An 18,123-nucleotide genomic window follows, 5' to 3' on the forward strand; every position below is an offset into this window, starting at 1 on the left:
TTTGGTCCTGTGCCCCATAGCTCTACCCATTCTGCAGTAAGTAGGGACCATGCTGGTGGGAACCAGGGAGTCAGTGGGGGGGGGGCATGTACTCTTTCTGACCATTTGGGTAGTGTCATCCCCTCTGTTTCCATTTTACCTTCTTAAACGAACAGACACCACTGCGTACAAAACAATGGACGCCTCTGGGAATATTGCTCGAAGGTTAACAGGAAAGAGGGCAATTTTTGCTTTAGGGTTGTGGATGTAAGAGGGCTTTAACTGGATTTTTGTATGACTCTGTAATCACTCGCAAGATATTTATGTCATTTATTAAGACAGTAATAAAAACATTGCATGTCATTTACACAATATTTAAGAACCATTCAGCCAACTTAGTCTGCCCATGTAAGTGAACTTTCTGAAAACCTGACCTTCTAGAGAGCTAACAGTTGAACAGACAGATCCTCTCAGCATCTGCCATTAGTTATCTAGATGGTGTAATCATTTCTTTTTGTAATCTGAAATGAATTTTGATGCCTTGACATTAATTGATATAAATGATAATAGATGGTGAATGTTCATACCACTTCTCTTCACATAACACATTTTCAGATTTCCTTAAAGGGTTAGTAAACCTTTGGTTTAATTAATAAATGCTCGTTAAGCAATGTGCTGATTTGGCCTTATTATTGTGGCAGAATTCAAGAGGTTGTGCAATCTAGAACCTATAATATAATAGATCGCTTTCCAAGCTTATTTAATGCCATGACGTGCCAGGCATGTCATTGATCGTTAACAGACCATTTTTCCGTGATGCCCGTCATTAATCATAAGGGGTTAATAGTAAGATGTGTTTATCACTAATATGGATTTCATCATAACTTCAGTGAAGTTTACCGCAGTAAAATAAACTTACAGACTTTTGTCATTAATCTTATAGTAGATATGCCACAAGCCAAACACCATTTTCTTTGAACCTTTTTTCATGAAATTTGCTACTCTTGTTTGTTAACTGTTGCTTCTCCTTTCATTCAAATACACCAATGATACATTTTATCTTCTAAGCAGCATTGAATGGCATCCTACTTGGTGGATAGATTAAGAACCCTGCATTGACAATACTGTGAAATCCGATGGCTATAATCTAACTGTATTAATTCCTCGTCCATGGAACATGTTTAGTGAGATGCCTGCAGTTTTGCACATGCTTAGCCCTTCATATATTAGCTGTACTCAGGATTGGCAAATCTTTTGGGAGGCGTAGGAGGACATGGAGGTGGAATTGGGTTCCTGTTAGACACTTGCTGTCTGTTACTGTAAGAAAAAAGATCAATTGAAAACATACAGTAATTAATATAAATTACATTGAAATCATTGGTGATATAAATGCATATGTTTGCACTGTTCTTGAGTTTAATGTGATGTCACACAGTAAGCTGAGCTGTATTCGTTCCAGCGCTGCCAGCGGCCTAAGCCAAGTCAGTGCCACCAGCTGTCCCTTCCACGCCAATAGCCTTCCATGACCAAAGGGCCAGTTAAAGGGAGAGCACTGACCTCCCTGCTGATGCATTAACACTATGGAGGACTGTGTCTCCATATTATTAACTAGAGAATTAAACCCACGGTACCTCGGACACAGTGGACGGGATGATAATTCTTACGGACCACTTGTGTGAATCGATAAGGGTGATACCCTAGTCTTTCCTTTTCTCTTAAAGGTTACCAAGCAACCCAGAGTGAAACTTTTGCACCTTGACTGCCCTTTCAGCTGTAGCTCTGGAAAAATTGTCCCGGATTAAATACAGGTGGGGACAAATATAATCCAACCTTAGTCGACCCTGGCTTTTCTTTATTCTCATTGCAAAACTTAACCGTACTAGAAATTGCCTTTCTTTCAAAATTAAAGGAAAATTTGAGGGACTAAATCTATATGGCATCCATACTACTGTAAACAACAGTGTTGCCAGCTGCAGGTTCTGTATCATTTAACCCCTTAATGACAAAGCCCGTACATGTACGGGCTCAAAATGCATTGTTTTTAATGGGTTTAGGGACCGCCCATTGTCCTTAAGGGGTTAAATTACCTGACATTTGCAACAATGTCCAGTATGTTCTTACAACCAAAGTTATTTTAGCCTAAATGGCTAATTGCAGTATAACGCCAGTAAAATTGACTCAAGGACTTAAGGGCAAAATGCCAGTAAAATTGCCTCTAGGGTGTGAAACTGGTTATCAATCAGTTATATTCAATATTTTACTTTGAAGCCAAGTGGGCTTTAGCTACTGTTAATTTGGCTTTAAAACCTGTTACTGTTTGAAAAATAATACAATGGCATTCTGTTACTCACTTAGTTACCCAAGTCTGTCTTATTATATAGATGGGCCTGATGGAACAATCAGTGATTTCCCTTTTAACTGGCCCATTGGCCAGTGGTGCTACAGGGACCTGATTGCCTAGGCCACATGACTTCATTATGTATAACAGCAGGCACACTAAGCTTCCTCTGCAAGAAGGGGTGAACTGGCCATACATAATACATAGGTGAAACAGTGGGGCGACAATCCATATAATATAATATAATCAAGAAGATAAGGTGAAGTATATTTTCAGTTGGGCCAATTCATTTAGAATTGAATGTAGTAATTCATTTAGTAATGAAAGTAAACTATTGACCAACCTGCTTGCTGGATTATGTGTTATGGTGAATACTTCTAGGAAGGTGTCCTGAGGCAAAAACAAAACACAAAATCTTTTAAATCAAACAAGTACAATATTAAGTTATGTGCCGCTAATTTGGGGGCATACAATGGCATACAATGTACAGTACCTGGCTCCTTGAGGTCTTGCCAGAAGGGTTGTTATTCTCAGTGGGCATTGATTGAGTTTGCTCTCTGTTGATAAGAAGGACTATTTTAAAAGAAATTAAAGTAGCTGACACATTAGTCTTTTCTATAATAAGACATCAAAGTAATGTAATGTAATGTAAGGAGTTGTGAAGCAATCCTGACACACAGAGTTTCCAAATGGGGCTGCTAAAGTGTGTTTATCCTTCTTTTATGTATCCAGGGTCGCTATATGCATTTGTATTTCATTAGTCCAATAACTCCAATAAAACTCTATTTATTTAATGGTCAAGTACCCTCTGGTGTTCCAGTGTCGGCTGGCGCATATTTTTAGTGTGCTGGTCGTAGTGGATGGTGGAGCGGAGCAGCACCCGAGTAACACCGATTGGGTATATTTCGTTTGGGGTCAGCACTTCTGTGGCATTACATAAAGTACCTTGATCTTCGTTTTCTGCCACATATTCGACTCCGTATTGCATCACGTTTAATCACAGCTACAATTATTATGATCAAGATAGGCACAACGAGGAAGAAGAAAATGAGCAATCCATCGCGTAGAGAGTTGTCTACTGAGAAAAACAAAAAAGGTAAAATAAAATACCGTAAATATTTTTTTCTTTTAAAAATGTGATTTTATCAATGAAGGAATTGAGCCAACATTTTTTTTGTATATGTAACCCACCTCATGTGTGTACACTGTGGAAACAGCTATTTCTATAAATACCTTCTCCAAGGTTTACATGATTTTATCCTTTATAGAACTCCATTTTTGTCTTTTTTTCTATTGATTCACAACAATGCATAGTAAACAGATGAATCCTATTTCCACCTATTTTCTGGACTTAAGCCTCTAAATTATCCAAAAACCCTTCAAATGTTTATTATTGGCATGGCACATTTAATCGCATGCAAATTGGTGCATACATTTCTGTTTTTTGTCCTGCTTAAATCAAATGAACGTCAACCTGCATGCTTGTGAGTTGATGGGCAGCTACTCACTGTGAGTTGGATCCCATCGAAGAACTACTATAAAAATGGATGCACAAACTGATGTGTATGCGGTATAATGTAGGGGCGACACTTTGGGACTGGAATGTCCCTTTAGGTGAAACTCGAGAGCAATGTGGGACGTGCATTTATGGAACAAACACATCCCTTTCATTTAGTAAAATAATGTCCTAAATAATATCATGCCTTACCAATATGTGTTGGTCCACTATCAATGCTACCACCGTAACCCGGCTCTGCACAGGACGGGGGGGCCCAGCCATAGTCGCAATGGCAGTTTCCTTTGTTATTGCATACCTGTGATAATATGAAGCCACCATCATACATTATATTAGGTAAATACATAAAAATACTTTAGTGAACAATTTACCTCCCTATGTATCACCAAACTCATTAAAGGGGATATCCCCTGGATGCTATACACAGTGCTATATACACTGTAGGTTAGTGTTTACACAAACCTGGTTTTATCTCATTTACCTTTTCACTGGAGGCTGCCATTGTTATCGATCATGTGATTATTTGGGTGTTTTCCTGCACAAACACCACACTGAGCTGTTTTTGGCAATGCTAATGAAGTATGTTTCTCCACTGACCATTTGTCAGAGTGTCAGGCTAGGTGGTTAATACTGAGCCAGCATGATAAGGAGTTGGAGTGTTTGACCAGTAGACTGGGCTTGAGTTGGAATACATATAAACGGCCATTATGCAGATGACAGAAAACCTTATATTATGCTAAAATTAGAACAGTTTTCCAAAAAGGAAACGGCACGATGTTTTAAAAACGTATTTTTAATCTGATACTAGTGGTCCTCCCAATGCCGTAGAGTTATAAGCATAAAATATTTACAATTTAAGTTACTAGATGCTCAAGTCACACACTAGGGCTTATAGCATGTGAGGGGTAGAAATGCATACATATATGTGTAGTAATTAAATGTGTGCAGGACCAAGGGTCAAGATCTCCCAAACTGGCCTACTCACGCTCATACCTGGGAACTTCTCGGCTCTGGCTACCCGGAGCCTTCCCTTGCGTGACGCGGCCAGGACTGCACACTGATGGGTGGTCCCGCTGACGTCGGGGGCGTTCCCGCTGATGTCTGGGGGAACACCCCCATGTAAAGAAAAAAATGGACGGGGCGTGTCAAGACCCCGCTCCCGCGACCCGGAGGATTCGGGCCTTGAACCAGAGGAGCAGCGCTCACCCGGCAATCTCCGGGCCAAACCCAGAGAGTTCCCAGGTATGCTCATGCTGTGCGCCTTTAAGATAAGGCATTTGGGATATGATGTCATAGTTTTTTTTAAAGGCACACAGCAGCTTTTATTGTACAAGAGATGCCAACCACGAAGGTGGAGGAGAATGGGGGCGCTGTCCTAGGTCAGGCCTAGGGCGGCCCCAAAGGTAAATACATGACTGTGCAGGGCAGGACTGGCTATGATGGGTCGGCCCCGGCACCTTAAGGCCAGCTGCTGGGTATGTGTGGCCGCATGTTATGTTTTTATTCTCACGTAGCATGTGGACATACCCAGCCAGCAGCCGCACACAGAAGCACCCGATCTGCTGCTGCTAGAGCAGGTCATATTTGTGTCTTGTTTTGGTGCTGTAAGAGACATACGTTCAAGATGGCACAGGTGACACTGCATAGGTCATCTATTACAACATTTTTAGATAGTGTTGGGAGAATGAACCAACTTACCCCACGGTCATTGCATTTGACTTTGGTGTCACAATTGTATCCTAGCTCGCTGGCATTCACACACTTGTAGTTGACACAGGCCTGTCCAAAAATATAAGTGAGTGAATTGCACTGAAAGCTCTTACTGGTTCAGCCTCCACTAAAGCGTATAATACAGATCAGCAGAAAGAGGATAGCAGAAACACATCCCCTGGATGCAACAGGCTGCGTAGCGCCGGCCTTGAATGCATTATTTATTTAACGTCTCAACTGTCATCATCATTGTACTTCCCATCGGAGCGTGTAAAATAAGTGTCTTACCTTCCCCTCAGCACAAGCTGTCCCGTCACGTACCATTAATGGGTCAGGAATGTCAGTGTCTAAATCAAAGTCTGCACTGATACATTTCTCCGTCTTATTAAAGTAGAATGTCAAGACATTGGCATGAAGCATGGCATGGGGGTTTATGCCAGTGCACCAGAGCTTCCCACACAGACTGTTTCTGTTAAAGACAGAGAGAAAAAAAACAAATATAAGAACTCTTATAATTCCAACTAAATAAAGGCATAAATGACTTGTATATCGATACACCTCGAGCCTTTACAGAAATGACGTGACCGTGTAGGCCATTTTGTCCAGGACACATATTCATTTTATGTGTTGCTGTCCTGTATTATGTGGGATGTATAACTGAGTAACTGTGACCTTATACATCCCACTATCCCGGAAACACGTGAAAAGGAAAAATGGCCCCTGTGGTCATCGTACAAGGTAGGCATAAGATAGCATGAGAATTCTCCTCAAGTCAAAGGGACTCTTCAGTGTCCCAGGTAGCCTTTTAAGCAGATAATTCATATTAAAGTACTTTGTAAGTTCTAAACAAATAATCAATTTCCTTTAGTAAAAGCTGCAGCAGAATGACATTTTATGCCACAGCTTGGCTACTTGAAGCAACCAATCAGTGGCAGGAAAGTTATCCCGTTGAAATCATTGGTTAAGGAAAACTTGCCAAGCCAGCACTGTAGGTAACAGGCAATAACATACCACATGTCAGGAGACGTTTTTGGCTGGCCTCCCATAGCACATCCGAAAAAGGGAGGAGCCAGTGTGCACATGCTCTCCTGCAATTGGAGGAATGAGGGAGAGGCTGTCCATACCGTGGCTCTGCCCTTTTGCGGAAATACTCCAAGAAGCCAGAATATTTCAGGTGGATCAGAGAGAGGGGTGCAGAAAGGTTTCTCTGCGAATCTAAAAAGGCGGAGCAACACAGTGCCCAATGGGGACATCTTCTCCCCCATTCCTCCAATCAGGGGAGAGGGTGTGCAATGGGGCTCAGCCCTTTTGCGGAAGTGCTCCGGGAGGCCTCGTTAACAGAGCTGATACCGGGGAGTAGCTGGCGAAGAAGGAAGACAGGAGAACAAGAAGAGGCAAAAAAAGCGGAGCTGCAGAAACGGAAGCAGATGGCAGAGAACATAGTTAAACATGAAAGAGTGAGTGAGGGTGTTATAGAGCGTGAGTAAGAGTGAAAAAGCAACAAAATGCAAACAAGAATTCTGAGCTCTGCGTTCGCTTGTTTTGTTGAGGGTTCCTTCTTGTTTTAATGCATTTGTACGAATTCACAAAATTGGCATTCTGATCTGTAATTTCTTTACGGTAACAAAGTATTGTACTTACGCATCAGTGCATGCAACGTAACTACCGGTATTCTCCAACTTCCCACAATTCCCATACTTTTCTCCTTGTATATTTTGCATCTTGAAACATCCATCAGCACTTTTTGTTACACCTGCAAATGAAGTTGGGTGTTAGGAAGACCATATATTTTATGCTTTCTTGCTCAGTATTTGTTGATTCATTACCAACAGTGGTCTTTTTGTCTTCCTGTCTCAATTTAAAATGTAAATATTTAATTGCTTGATCTCAGTGCCAAACTACTTTCTTGATCAAGGTTGCCACTTAGCTGGTATGTTGGTAGGCCATTAATGCAAATTAATGATAGTAGAAGCAATAACATGGTCAGTTACTGCAGAAAAGGTAGCAACCCTTTCCCTTAGAATTTTCATAAAATGCAGAATATCCCTTTATTACTCACTTGGTCCAAAAAAGTGTTGGCATTGCGCATCATAGTTTTGGCACTCTCCGCTGTGGCAGTAAGACTTGTTGTGGTTGCAGGGGAAACCATTCATAATGTACACATCTGCTGGGCAAAGTGCATGAGACCCGTTGCAGTATTCCGGGAGGTCACAGGCACCTATTTGTGGGCGACACATCATGCCACTGACTTTAAACTGAAAACAATTAAAGGGCAATGTAAATAAAGGTCAATGCAGGGTAAGCTTTAATGATATAATTCTGGTGATGTAAGTGCAGCAGACGGCCAGGTTTGCACAGTCACACGCTATGTTTTTAGGCTCACATGGTGTGCGGCTGGGCATATCTAACCACTGGCTGCACACTGCAGCAGGAGCAGTAGATCAGGTGAGTGTGTGGCTCTGTTGGCAGCGGCCCTCTGGATATTCGCCTGGTGTTCCAGATGCCCAGTCCTGGCGTGATAGAGAGCCTTTTGTATGCTTTACCTTGCAGTTCTCACAGCATAATCCATGGGCACACTGTGATCCACTGGTTAGCCTGCAGGTGGCAGCATTACAACAGGGATTTTTGCATTCCTAAGAAATGTAGGAGGAAGAGATGGGGAATATGAAATATAGTTATTACAGTACAGAAAATGAGAACAAGGGTTTATGGGGCATATTAACCCCTATTATGCCAAACCATGTACAGTGCATGTCTGATATATTGTCTCTCCTGTGCTCTTAACCGCAGTAGTATGTCAGCAGTATGTGAGCTGCAGTGAAGACAGGGCTCCGCATGAGTTTGGGAAATTATAGTGTGTGTATACATGTGTATGGTGTTGTCGTAAGTGTGTTAGCGTATGTTGTTAGCTTGAGTGTGTGCATCACTGAATGATAGTGCTGTATGGTGTTAGCATGTGTGTGTTTATGTTATATACACATACCTATATACTCATTTATATATACATACAATATGGACAAAGTATAAGGGCACCTGACCATTACACCACGAGGGACTTTTATGACACCGCATGCTAAATACATAGACAAATTTGGAAGCATAGCAATGTCCCTTTTCAGCATATCAAGACATTTTGGGGAAGGCCCTTTTCTATTCCAGCATAACTTTACCCCAGTGCACAAAGGTCCATAAAGAGTTTGGTGTTGAAGAACTTTACTGGCCGCACAGAGCCCTGACCTGACATATCGAACATCTTTGAACTGTATCTGAAAATGCGAGCCAGGTCTTCTCATCCAACATCCGTGTGTGATCTCACAAATGGTCTACTGGATGAATGGGCAAAAATTCCCATAAAAACAATCTTGTGGAAAGCCTTCCCAGAAGAGTGGAAGCAAAAGGGGGACCAACTACATATTAATGTCTATGTATTTAGAATTTTATACCATCAAAGTCAATCAATGTTGGTGTAATGGTCCATATAGTGTACAATATGCATTTAAAACGTTGAGCCTCCTGCAGTATCAAAGCAAATATGACAGGCAACTTAATTCAACTAACATTGTACTACTTTGCCAGTCAAACCTGAAAACTTAAAAAAAATCTCTTGCAAATGCTTCCTTCTCACCTGGGGTGTGCCGCAGTCACACTCTTCTCCGTGATCTACAATGTTGTTGCCACACACAGGCAGGCTCAGCACATTGTTAGGGTTCGGAGCGTTCCAGAGGCAGCCTCCACCACCTTGCACGATAAATTCCTCAAAGTCATCTGAGCTGCAGGTGCTGAAGTGCTTGGCATCGCTAAACAACGAAGAGGAGATCAATATAAATGCAAGTCTTATATAGGAACTCTTATCTTGTCTAATTAGACCCTTTGAATGAGAAGGGTGACCAGCGTAAATGACTGGCAATTCATTGATTGGAAACTTTGTTGATGACAAGACTTTTCCAATACTTTTTACAACTTTTTCAGTTCAATTTAAGTTATAGTAGACAGTAGCAGGAATCAATAAAGCTGAGGTTATTCCCTAAGAGAAATATGTTTAATGATATCACTAATTTAGGTAACATATGATAAGATCAAATAAAACTTGGCAAATTCTTCTGTTATTTACCTGGCTGTACTATGCATTATATAGGGGCCTTTACATAGGGAATCATCATGTCCCATCCCCAGATTGTGTCCAAGTTCATGAGCAAATACTGATGCATGTGACGCCGGGGTTCTACCTGTGGGAAACTGTTAAAGGGTAATAGTCAGTCGCTTGTCCATTATCATGCCAACATAGTGATACGGTCCTGTACTTACTACACTGAGAGAGATGCCATAAGAAGGTGAACACACAGTTCCAACATAGCCCATCCCAACCACGCCAGAGAAGGATTCACGTCCTCTGGAAGACCAAACAAGAATAATTTAGCATAAATAAATTATAATTAATTGAGTCCAAACTGAGGTTACCCACTAATATAAAATCCTTCTAATACATTGGAAATCTGCACATTTTATGTGAATCAGCTACTCTGCAGGATATGATAGCTAGACGATAACACCATGAGCATTCAATAATCCTTTATTTACATCAAGCATACGTAAACCAGATTATTTATATATGGCCCTAAGGGACAGACATAACATTTTATTTATTGGTAGAGCGCCACTAGATTCCATTGAGCTATAACAAAAAGGGCATAGTAAAAAGTTCATGCTTACATGTCGATATGACAACACTAACGCTGGTACCCAAGAAAGGCCACTTCAGCGCTGATAGGTAAACCCCAGCTGTGTTTATTAATACATAAATATATCAGTTTTAACTAATTACCTAATTGAGTGTATACGCTGATTGTTAGGAACAATACAGTCTATGAAAAATAAAGTCAATAATAAAGTAGGAACACAAAGAGATCTTTCTGAATGCTCACATTAGCAGGTGGGAGATGTCACTTCTCTTGAGTCCTGTGGTCTTCTCCCTCCATCCCGCAAACTGTTCTAGAACTTTGCCAGCATAGTTATAGTTTAGATTGATAGGATTGACATCAGACCACACGGTCAGACTGGTCAGGACTATTCGGATGTTTATATCACGAAACATCTAGATGATAACCCAAATGTCTTGTAAGAAAATATATACCGTACTCTACTGTCCCAATTATAGGCTGCACTTTTTCCATCTGATCTTTAAATTAGGGGTGTAGTCTATAATCGGGGTTTAGATATTGAGGATGAAGGGCTGTTTTTCCAAAATATGGTTCTGATATTTGTACCCCATTTGCTCTTTTCTTAGGCTTCTAACTATTTCTACTTTCTACCTATCCTATTCCTTTCCCCTTCTTTATGTATAACTACAAAATAGTTTTCTATATTTCTGTGAAAAATTAACAAATGCTGTCACAAGCAGAACTTAAAATCAATTTTCTTTAAAATGGCCCCAAACCATAAAGGTGTGGCCTATAATTTGGACAATAAGGTATCATCTGATGCTTTTTTAAGTTTGCCTTGTGTATAAAAAATATTTGAGGAGCCTGCTCTTTAATTCAGTTTGCTTTTAATATAACACAGCAACATCGTATTTACCCCATCCACGATGTTCACGAGCTGCACAGCATCTTCTTCTACAGCTGTGGCATTTGATTTATAAGCCCTAAACTGCAAACAAAAACAGAGATTTTACTGAATGGTCTAAATTTCCGAAAATAATAGAATGAGAAATATATTAGAGAGGAGGGGATTGTCTACAAACACTGGAAAAAAATAGGTGGGTTATGTATACAAAGTGATTTGGGTTGAAAACAAATTGGACTTATCACCATGGCAACTAATGGAATGGCCCAATCAGTAGGAACATTCTTTCAGCGCTCACTTTTCATACATAAACACTTTTTAATTCAATTGGGCCTAAGTGTCAGCTTGCCAGTCAGATACATAATGTGGACCTTCACAGCTTTTCCTAAGATGCTATATTTATGTTTTTCTTAGGCCGGCCAAAAACTGTTTGAGAAACATGGTAGTTGTGGCTCGTCAAGAGCAGTAGACATGTCCTTAGCTATCCGAATAGTCACTTGATTGCATGGATATTCAAGAAACAGAGAATTACCATTTGGTTATCCACCACGATGCTGAGCTCCACATAGCTAGTTTTTGCGAGTATAGCTCTCTTCATCTGTTATAAGACATAATATAGAGACTGGATATTCCAAACACAGCATATGTGAAAACATATAAAGCATTTTACATGCCCAGAACATTAAATGACACATACAACATAGATTGCTATATTAGAACGCACCCTCTTCATCTTGTAATGTTCTGGCAGTATAGTATGTGCCATCTCTGTCTCAAAGTCCTCCACACCACATATGGAGTCTGCGCTAGGCTTTTCCATCTCGAAGAACAGGTGTTCTCCTTGTGATGAGTTTTTAAGTGGCTCTATCCCATAACGCTTGTCTTCCATATGCATGACTCCCCTGTACATGAAACATAAATGAACACATCAGCTCAGGAAAGCATTACATTTATATCACAAATTACCACCTGTTTCAGTGTTGGACTGTTTTAAAAGTAGGACGTCTGGTCTTAAATATTAATGTCTAGAAGAAATCATTAGATCATTAACTGACTGTTACAATCTCAAAAGGAGAGTAGTGGTGGAATTAGAGATTCACCTGAGGCCATGACATGTACTGAGTGCCAGCGCTGAACCCAACCTTCCTTCTACTTCTCCATGGTAATAACAAGAATGTTTCTGCAATGTGAAGGTGAATAACAAAACATGTGAAGGTGAACAACAAAAAACTACATTAGTTAGAGACGGAAAACATACAAATATAAAATAAAAAGAAGCTTTGTGATATAGTGTCCCCATTATGATCAAATAATTAAAGGGGAACTCCCCATAGTTGACCTAGGGCTAGGGTTGAAGGTCCAGGGAGGCGGAAGTCCCCATCATTGGGTCAAAGCTATAGTTGATAAACAACAGAAGCAGCTTTAGGTTTTTGGGGGCCCCAAGCAAACATATTTAGAGAGGGGTCCTATCTCTAATACACGTGTGGAAAGGTATATTAATTGTCTAAACTGGACCATACCTGAAGAGCTACCATGAGGTGGCCATGTGGCAGCTGCATGAAGGCACGGGCATTACACTTACCGCTAATTTGTTATTAAGTGCTTGCAATCCATGGGCTGTGCTGTAACTATATCGAGCAAAGTCTCCACTCACAAAACCTCTGCAGACAATGAGGAAAATAACACGGGTGATGCCTACATATTTGTAGATGTCTCTAAGAATCTTGTAACAGATCAAACCAATATTCTGCACATCGATAAATAATAAAAAGTATATTTTATTGTATTTATTTGTTTATTAATCCAAGGAGCAACATTTTCCCATTTAAAAAGCTGCTTGAGCATTAGAAAAACACGATTTTACTTGGTTTACAAATTTTACCGTTACTTTTTTCAAAATCTTTAGAATTTAAGTTTCACCATGTAATCACAGGCAGCAGAAGGGAATTCAGTATTTCAATGGTAACTGAGCACAGTCATCAAGACACTTATCTGTTTTTTAATATAGTAAATCCTGTTGAAAACAAAGCTACGTATTTGTAATGCTATAATTTCAGTAGCCAAGATGTTTCCTTCTAGATACCCCTGATTCATATGCTGTGATTGTCCTATTGAACTGTGTACCTGTTTTGCTTCAGTTTCAGTAGAAGAGTATGATTTGATGTTTGGATAGAATAATATATATTTTCATCCTACAAGAAAACCATAGGTTAAACCAACATTATCTTTACCAAACATATTTAAATAGTATGTGTTTTGCAAATATCTGAAATATTTAGTAGAGGTAGGCAAGATGGCAATGGCAGGACACAAGACATGCTGTAGCTGAGCTGGAGCCCTCTTGGAACGCCAAACAAGCCAAACGGGACTAATCCGCATGATATGCAAAATTCATTTTTGTTCACTTAGCTCTGCCTTGAGCATCTCCCTCCCTAGGCCAAGTCATGTGTTGGGTTCAAGCTAGCTCACACAAGCTTGCCCTGCTCTACCATATAACATGACAGCATCATATATTCAGTCACTGTCAACTCTCTGTACTGACACAAAAGGCACAACTGGAGTCCAAAACTGGTCCAGGTGTTTAAAGCACTTGTATGGCAACATACCACTGTGACAGAATGACCTGTCATACAGGGCCCCAAGGTACTCAGAGATGGCTCCAGCCTGGCTGCCAACCAAAGATAGCACAGGTAGGAACTCCATTGTTTAAACTAATCCCATCAATTGGATTGCTGCCAGGGGAATTAAAGGTTGGACTATATGCATGTATCTGTTTATCTATGTTAATGCTTCATTCTTGCTGTACTCAATTCAAGGTAGTTCTGTCTACTTGTTGGGTACACATAGCAGGGTTCCATGGTGTGCATGCTGACTGGTGCTGGAAGTGATTTTGGGGACAACAGAAGGATACATCTGGGTGATCTCTGGGAGTGACTGCAGCTCTCGTGGTGGACCTGTTACAACCACTATGAATAATGTCTAAGGAAACCACCATAAAAAATAGATCTTTTCTTCCAGGTGCTAAGTTATGATGCCATAGTAGACAATGCTAGGCACCTTAGGCTATGACAACATGGGTGAACTAGAAGAGAACAAGGATTTATTTTTGATGAGGTTTTAATGCAATTGTCTACTGATATGCTGCCACAATGGCATTTGCCACCTTTATGTTGACTAGATCAATTTACCCAGTGACACCAAATGGTATAGAAAAATGGGTTACAAGGATTCTAACACTTGTTAGAATGCAAGTTCATACATAAGGGGGCATCTGGATCACCTAGTGCTCTAGAAAGGTCCTGCAAAGCAAAAACTTGATATTCTTCAGTTTCTCTGTATATCTCCATGTACTTTCTCAGATGAGTACAAGTGGATGAATCAGTGTTTGCTTGCAATCCACAGCTAATAAAGAGATCAGATTTGTCTACATTTAGAGAAAGAGGAAGCCTGCATTGTTTAGGGTAGTTGGGGATGACATTTGAGAAACTTAGTGCTGTTTTACATCATGCAGTGAATAAAACATAGACAAATGGTCAGTGTGAGGAACAAGAGTCATCACACCAGTCAATCGCCATTCTGTTATTTCAGATGATATGCATTGGATTGTAATGTATATTTGCAAAATAGTAATATATCTGTAAGAAATCTTTCTTACTTATAGTCCACTCAGAAGTCAACAACTAAGAGTTGGCCAGTGAAAAGAGGTATGGGCTCAAGAAAGGAAAATATAATTTTGCCTCTTTATAAGGCAATGATGAGACCCTGATCTTGAATGTGCAGTGCAAGTCTGGGCATCTGTTATCAAAAGGAACCTTATGGAACTTGAAAAAGTACAGAGCTGGGCTACAAAGTTAACAAGGGGAATGGGACACCTTCGGAAGGCTAGAGAAACACAATTTGTATAAAAGGGTCTTGAAGGGATATGATAGCATTATAGTAATGCATACGGGGACAATACTAGATGCAATACCAGATCATTTCTGATGACCTGTTCACTAATAGATTAGATTGTAAGCTTGAAAGAGCAGGGCCCTCTGTTCCTTCTGTACCAGTATGTGCAAATGAGTGTTATGTCATTTTAAATCACTACCGCTTATTGTAACAGCACTACATAATATGCTGCCACTATATAAATAAATGTAATGTCATTAGTAGGACTGTGCAAAGAACAAGAGGTGATCCATTCAGATTGAAGAAAGGAATATTCACCTAAAACGGCAAACGCGTAATTTACAGTATGACCAGTAAACATGTGGAATTTACTAGCTACATATGTGCTATCAAATTTGATTGGTGCCTTTATATATGGGCTAGATAATTTTTTAGCAAAGAAGAATATACAGATACATAATTAGTTATAAGGACAGGATTGGATACAGCTTGATTTTGGAGTTAGGATGGATTTTTCCGAGGTACAATTAGAAATTGGTTTAACGTGGATTTATGCCTTCTTCAGGATCAACGGCAAGGTTAAACTTGATAGACTTTTTTGAACCTAAAATACTATGTTACTAGGCACAATAGCACAAAGATAAACATATTTATTTACTAAGCAGGGTATATGGACATGTGAGCTAGCAATTGCTCAAACGTGGATTGAGTTCCTCTCCGGGTTCAGCCCAGCTCATCTTGATGGAGGCACAAACAGGCACGTCTCACTTGTGAGAAGATGTAGGCATGTTTGGTTCATCCATGGCTCAGCAGTCTGGGCATGGAGATGTGACTTGCTTATGCTTTAAATATTGTCCCCAAAAATCTGAAAAACGATAATTTACTGTATTGTGTGGATCCAGGTGCCTCTTCTCCCTGCTCGCCACCAGCTGTGGGAACACGATCTCTTGCATAGGGTGTCCAGAAACCTGATACCCTAATAGATAAAATACAAAGAAGCAACTCACCATCATCCACCACAATCTGAATTTGTCAGCTATGTAATTCAGGCAGAATAGGAATAATCATTTTTCTAAGCCTAATAAAAGATGTTATCCTGTAACACCTCTTTCCCTACAATGACCAATACATTTTACCCACTCTGGTTTACCTTTGGCAGCATCCCACTGCATCGCTTTGGCACAGTCCTACATAGTGTTTATAGGCTGGTTGGAAAGGTTTTTTATCTACATTGGTTGAACTGTGACACTACAGGGCTCAGAGGGCAGTCAGACTCCAGCAGAGGGACTGCCACCCCTGAACCTGCCGCACCAGCCCTAGGTCTTCTTTGCCTAGGCCAGGTTACGCCGCTTCCCCCATTCCTTGCCATGCCTCCCAACAATTCATCCAACAAGAAGATTTTACCCTCTGAATCTCCAACAACTCTCTACTGAACTTGCCCAAACATGGCTACTCTTTAACCATTGCATTTGCTCTAGAGACATTAGCTCTGACCAATGCTTGTTCTTCCATTGAAACATAGAATTTGATGGCAGATAAGAATCATTTGGCTGATCTAGCTCATTTTTCCTAAATTAAAGACCCAAACCTTTATCAGTCCTTGTTCTCATCTTCAGGCATATCCAATATATATTTAAATTCTCTCACTGTATTACCCTCTACCACTTCTGTTCGAATTCTCTCCAAAATGTCAATATCCCTCAGGAAATTGTGTCTCCAGAATTGTACACAATACTCTAGGTGAGGTTTTGCCAGAGTTCTGTGAAGTGTCAGAACCACCGTCCATCTTCCTGCTACTAATGCCTCTCGCTTTACAACCCAGCACCTTGCCTGCTTTTTCTGACACTTTCATGTAGCCCCTTTTTCACTTAAAAATATCCAGGCATTGCTGTAATGTTATGGGGGAAAGATGTAAAACACAAATGATACAAAGTACCGGTAATAGAGCTATTCCGTACCCGATTAATGCTAAGACAGATTCCCAAACAGGTTTGTTAATTCATCATTTGAAAAATTAAATACTAACATGAAATATAAGGAGTTAATTAGGTATAAACACAAGTGAATATGAATGCATTCTTCTGCTATCTGATCCCAAAAAATAAAAGCAATTATTTCCCAAGGGTTTATGGTATGGCTGGTATTATAAAATCAGCGTTTTGCTAATTGTTTAACAATACCTTTGTCTAGTTTAGATAATTGTAGTAATGAAAAGGACCTATCAATGTGAAACTCAGACCAACTGGTGAAAGGACAAATTACACCTGTTTTTATGGTCAGTTGCAAGGTCAACATGTATGTATTCTTCCTATGCGCGGAGCATTAATAAATCAGCGTAATTGTTTCTAAACATAAATTGTGCACTCTGTAGGTTATACCAAAAGCTGAAGAACTCACCCCAATGTAGAAACCACAGCAGCACCAACTGCTCCCACATTGCTGAAGACTGCTTTGTTCTGTTTGCTGAAACAGTCTACTGCAAACATGTCACATGTTCTCCCCCCCCCAAAAAAACAAGAAAAGCAGGATTGTGGTCCAGCTCTAGATTGTGATGGTAAAATAAATGGAAAAATAAACCTGCACTACTTGCATAGTTCAAAAGGCATGCGCAAGAACCGGATTAGCAAGTTGTACACTACAGACCAATAGGGAAAAGATGAGCTAACCATGGGTCTTAAATACTGGTTCATGCAAGTTAGCATTTTTCTTCCTTTATCAGTAGATCTGGAGGCTGCCATTGTAATATTTGTGATGTTTTGGCTGACTTTCCCTGCTCAAACTATATATATTACGCTTATTCTGCAATGCAAAGCTAACAAAGCCCTGCAATGAAATTTCCTCCATTAACCTTCGTAAATCAGCAAGTCAGGCTGAGTGATTAAGATTGAGACATTCTACTGTTTATTACAGGCAGCATGGAAAGAAGTCAGGGGTGTTTGTCTAGTAGTAGTGTTTGTCTAAGATAACAGAGCTAAACACTACAGGGCAACACAAACTACACAGCATGTCTCTAAAAAAGTATAGACTTAAAACAGTAAACCTACAACAATATTTTCCCATCAATTCTGATACTACATGTATAAGTACTGTTTAAGATGATGTTTCTTAAAAAAATTCTTAACTTATG

General features: G+C 40.1%; 1 protein-coding gene across 1 annotated transcript; it reads right to left on the reverse strand.

Annotated features, from left to right (window-relative positions):
- Positions 1-3,030: 3,030 nt before the first annotated feature.
- Positions 3,031-17,487, reverse strand: LOC128468710 (disintegrin and metalloproteinase domain-containing protein 9-like). Its single transcript, XM_053450470.1, has 19 exons — positions 17,394-17,487; positions 15,881-15,972; positions 13,230-13,297; positions 12,688-12,766; positions 12,206-12,285; positions 11,830-12,007; positions 11,638-11,703; positions 11,118-11,189; positions 10,466-10,635; positions 9,849-9,933; positions 9,655-9,779; positions 9,169-9,340; positions 8,087-8,176; positions 7,603-7,798; positions 7,185-7,296; positions 5,832-6,012; positions 5,532-5,612; positions 4,026-4,131; positions 3,031-3,395 (listed from the first exon to the last, which is right to left on the reverse strand). The coding sequence occupies exons 1-19, from the start codon at positions 17,431-17,433 to the stop codon at positions 3,250-3,252; spliced, it is 2,139 nt and encodes a 712-aa protein (XP_053306445.1). The 5' UTR covers positions 17,434-17,487; the 3' UTR covers positions 3,031-3,249.
- Between the last annotated feature and the right edge of the window lie 636 nt (positions 17,488-18,123).

Source organism: Spea bombifrons, chromosome 11, assembly GCF_027358695.1.
Source record: "Spea bombifrons isolate aSpeBom1 chromosome 11, aSpeBom1.2.pri, whole genome shotgun sequence".
In the NCBI taxonomy this organism is placed as follows: Eukaryota; Metazoa; Chordata; class Amphibia; order Anura; family Pelobatidae; genus Spea; species Spea bombifrons.

Excerpts from the sequence above, each read along its gene's own strand:
- LOC128468710 (XM_053450470.1), bottom strand. The coding sequence starts at position 17,433 with ATGTGGGAGCAGTTGGTGCTGCTGTGGTTTCTACATTGGG. Across the intron at positions 12,767-13,229 it reads CTGAAACTGAAGCAAAACAG|AGGTTTTGTGAGTGGAGACT; the intron begins GTACACAGTTCA and ends CATTGTCTGCAG. Across the intron at positions 3,396-4,025 it reads TAGTGGACCAACACATATTG|TAGACAACTCTCTACGCGAT; the intron begins GTAAGGCATGAT and ends TGTTTTTCTCAG.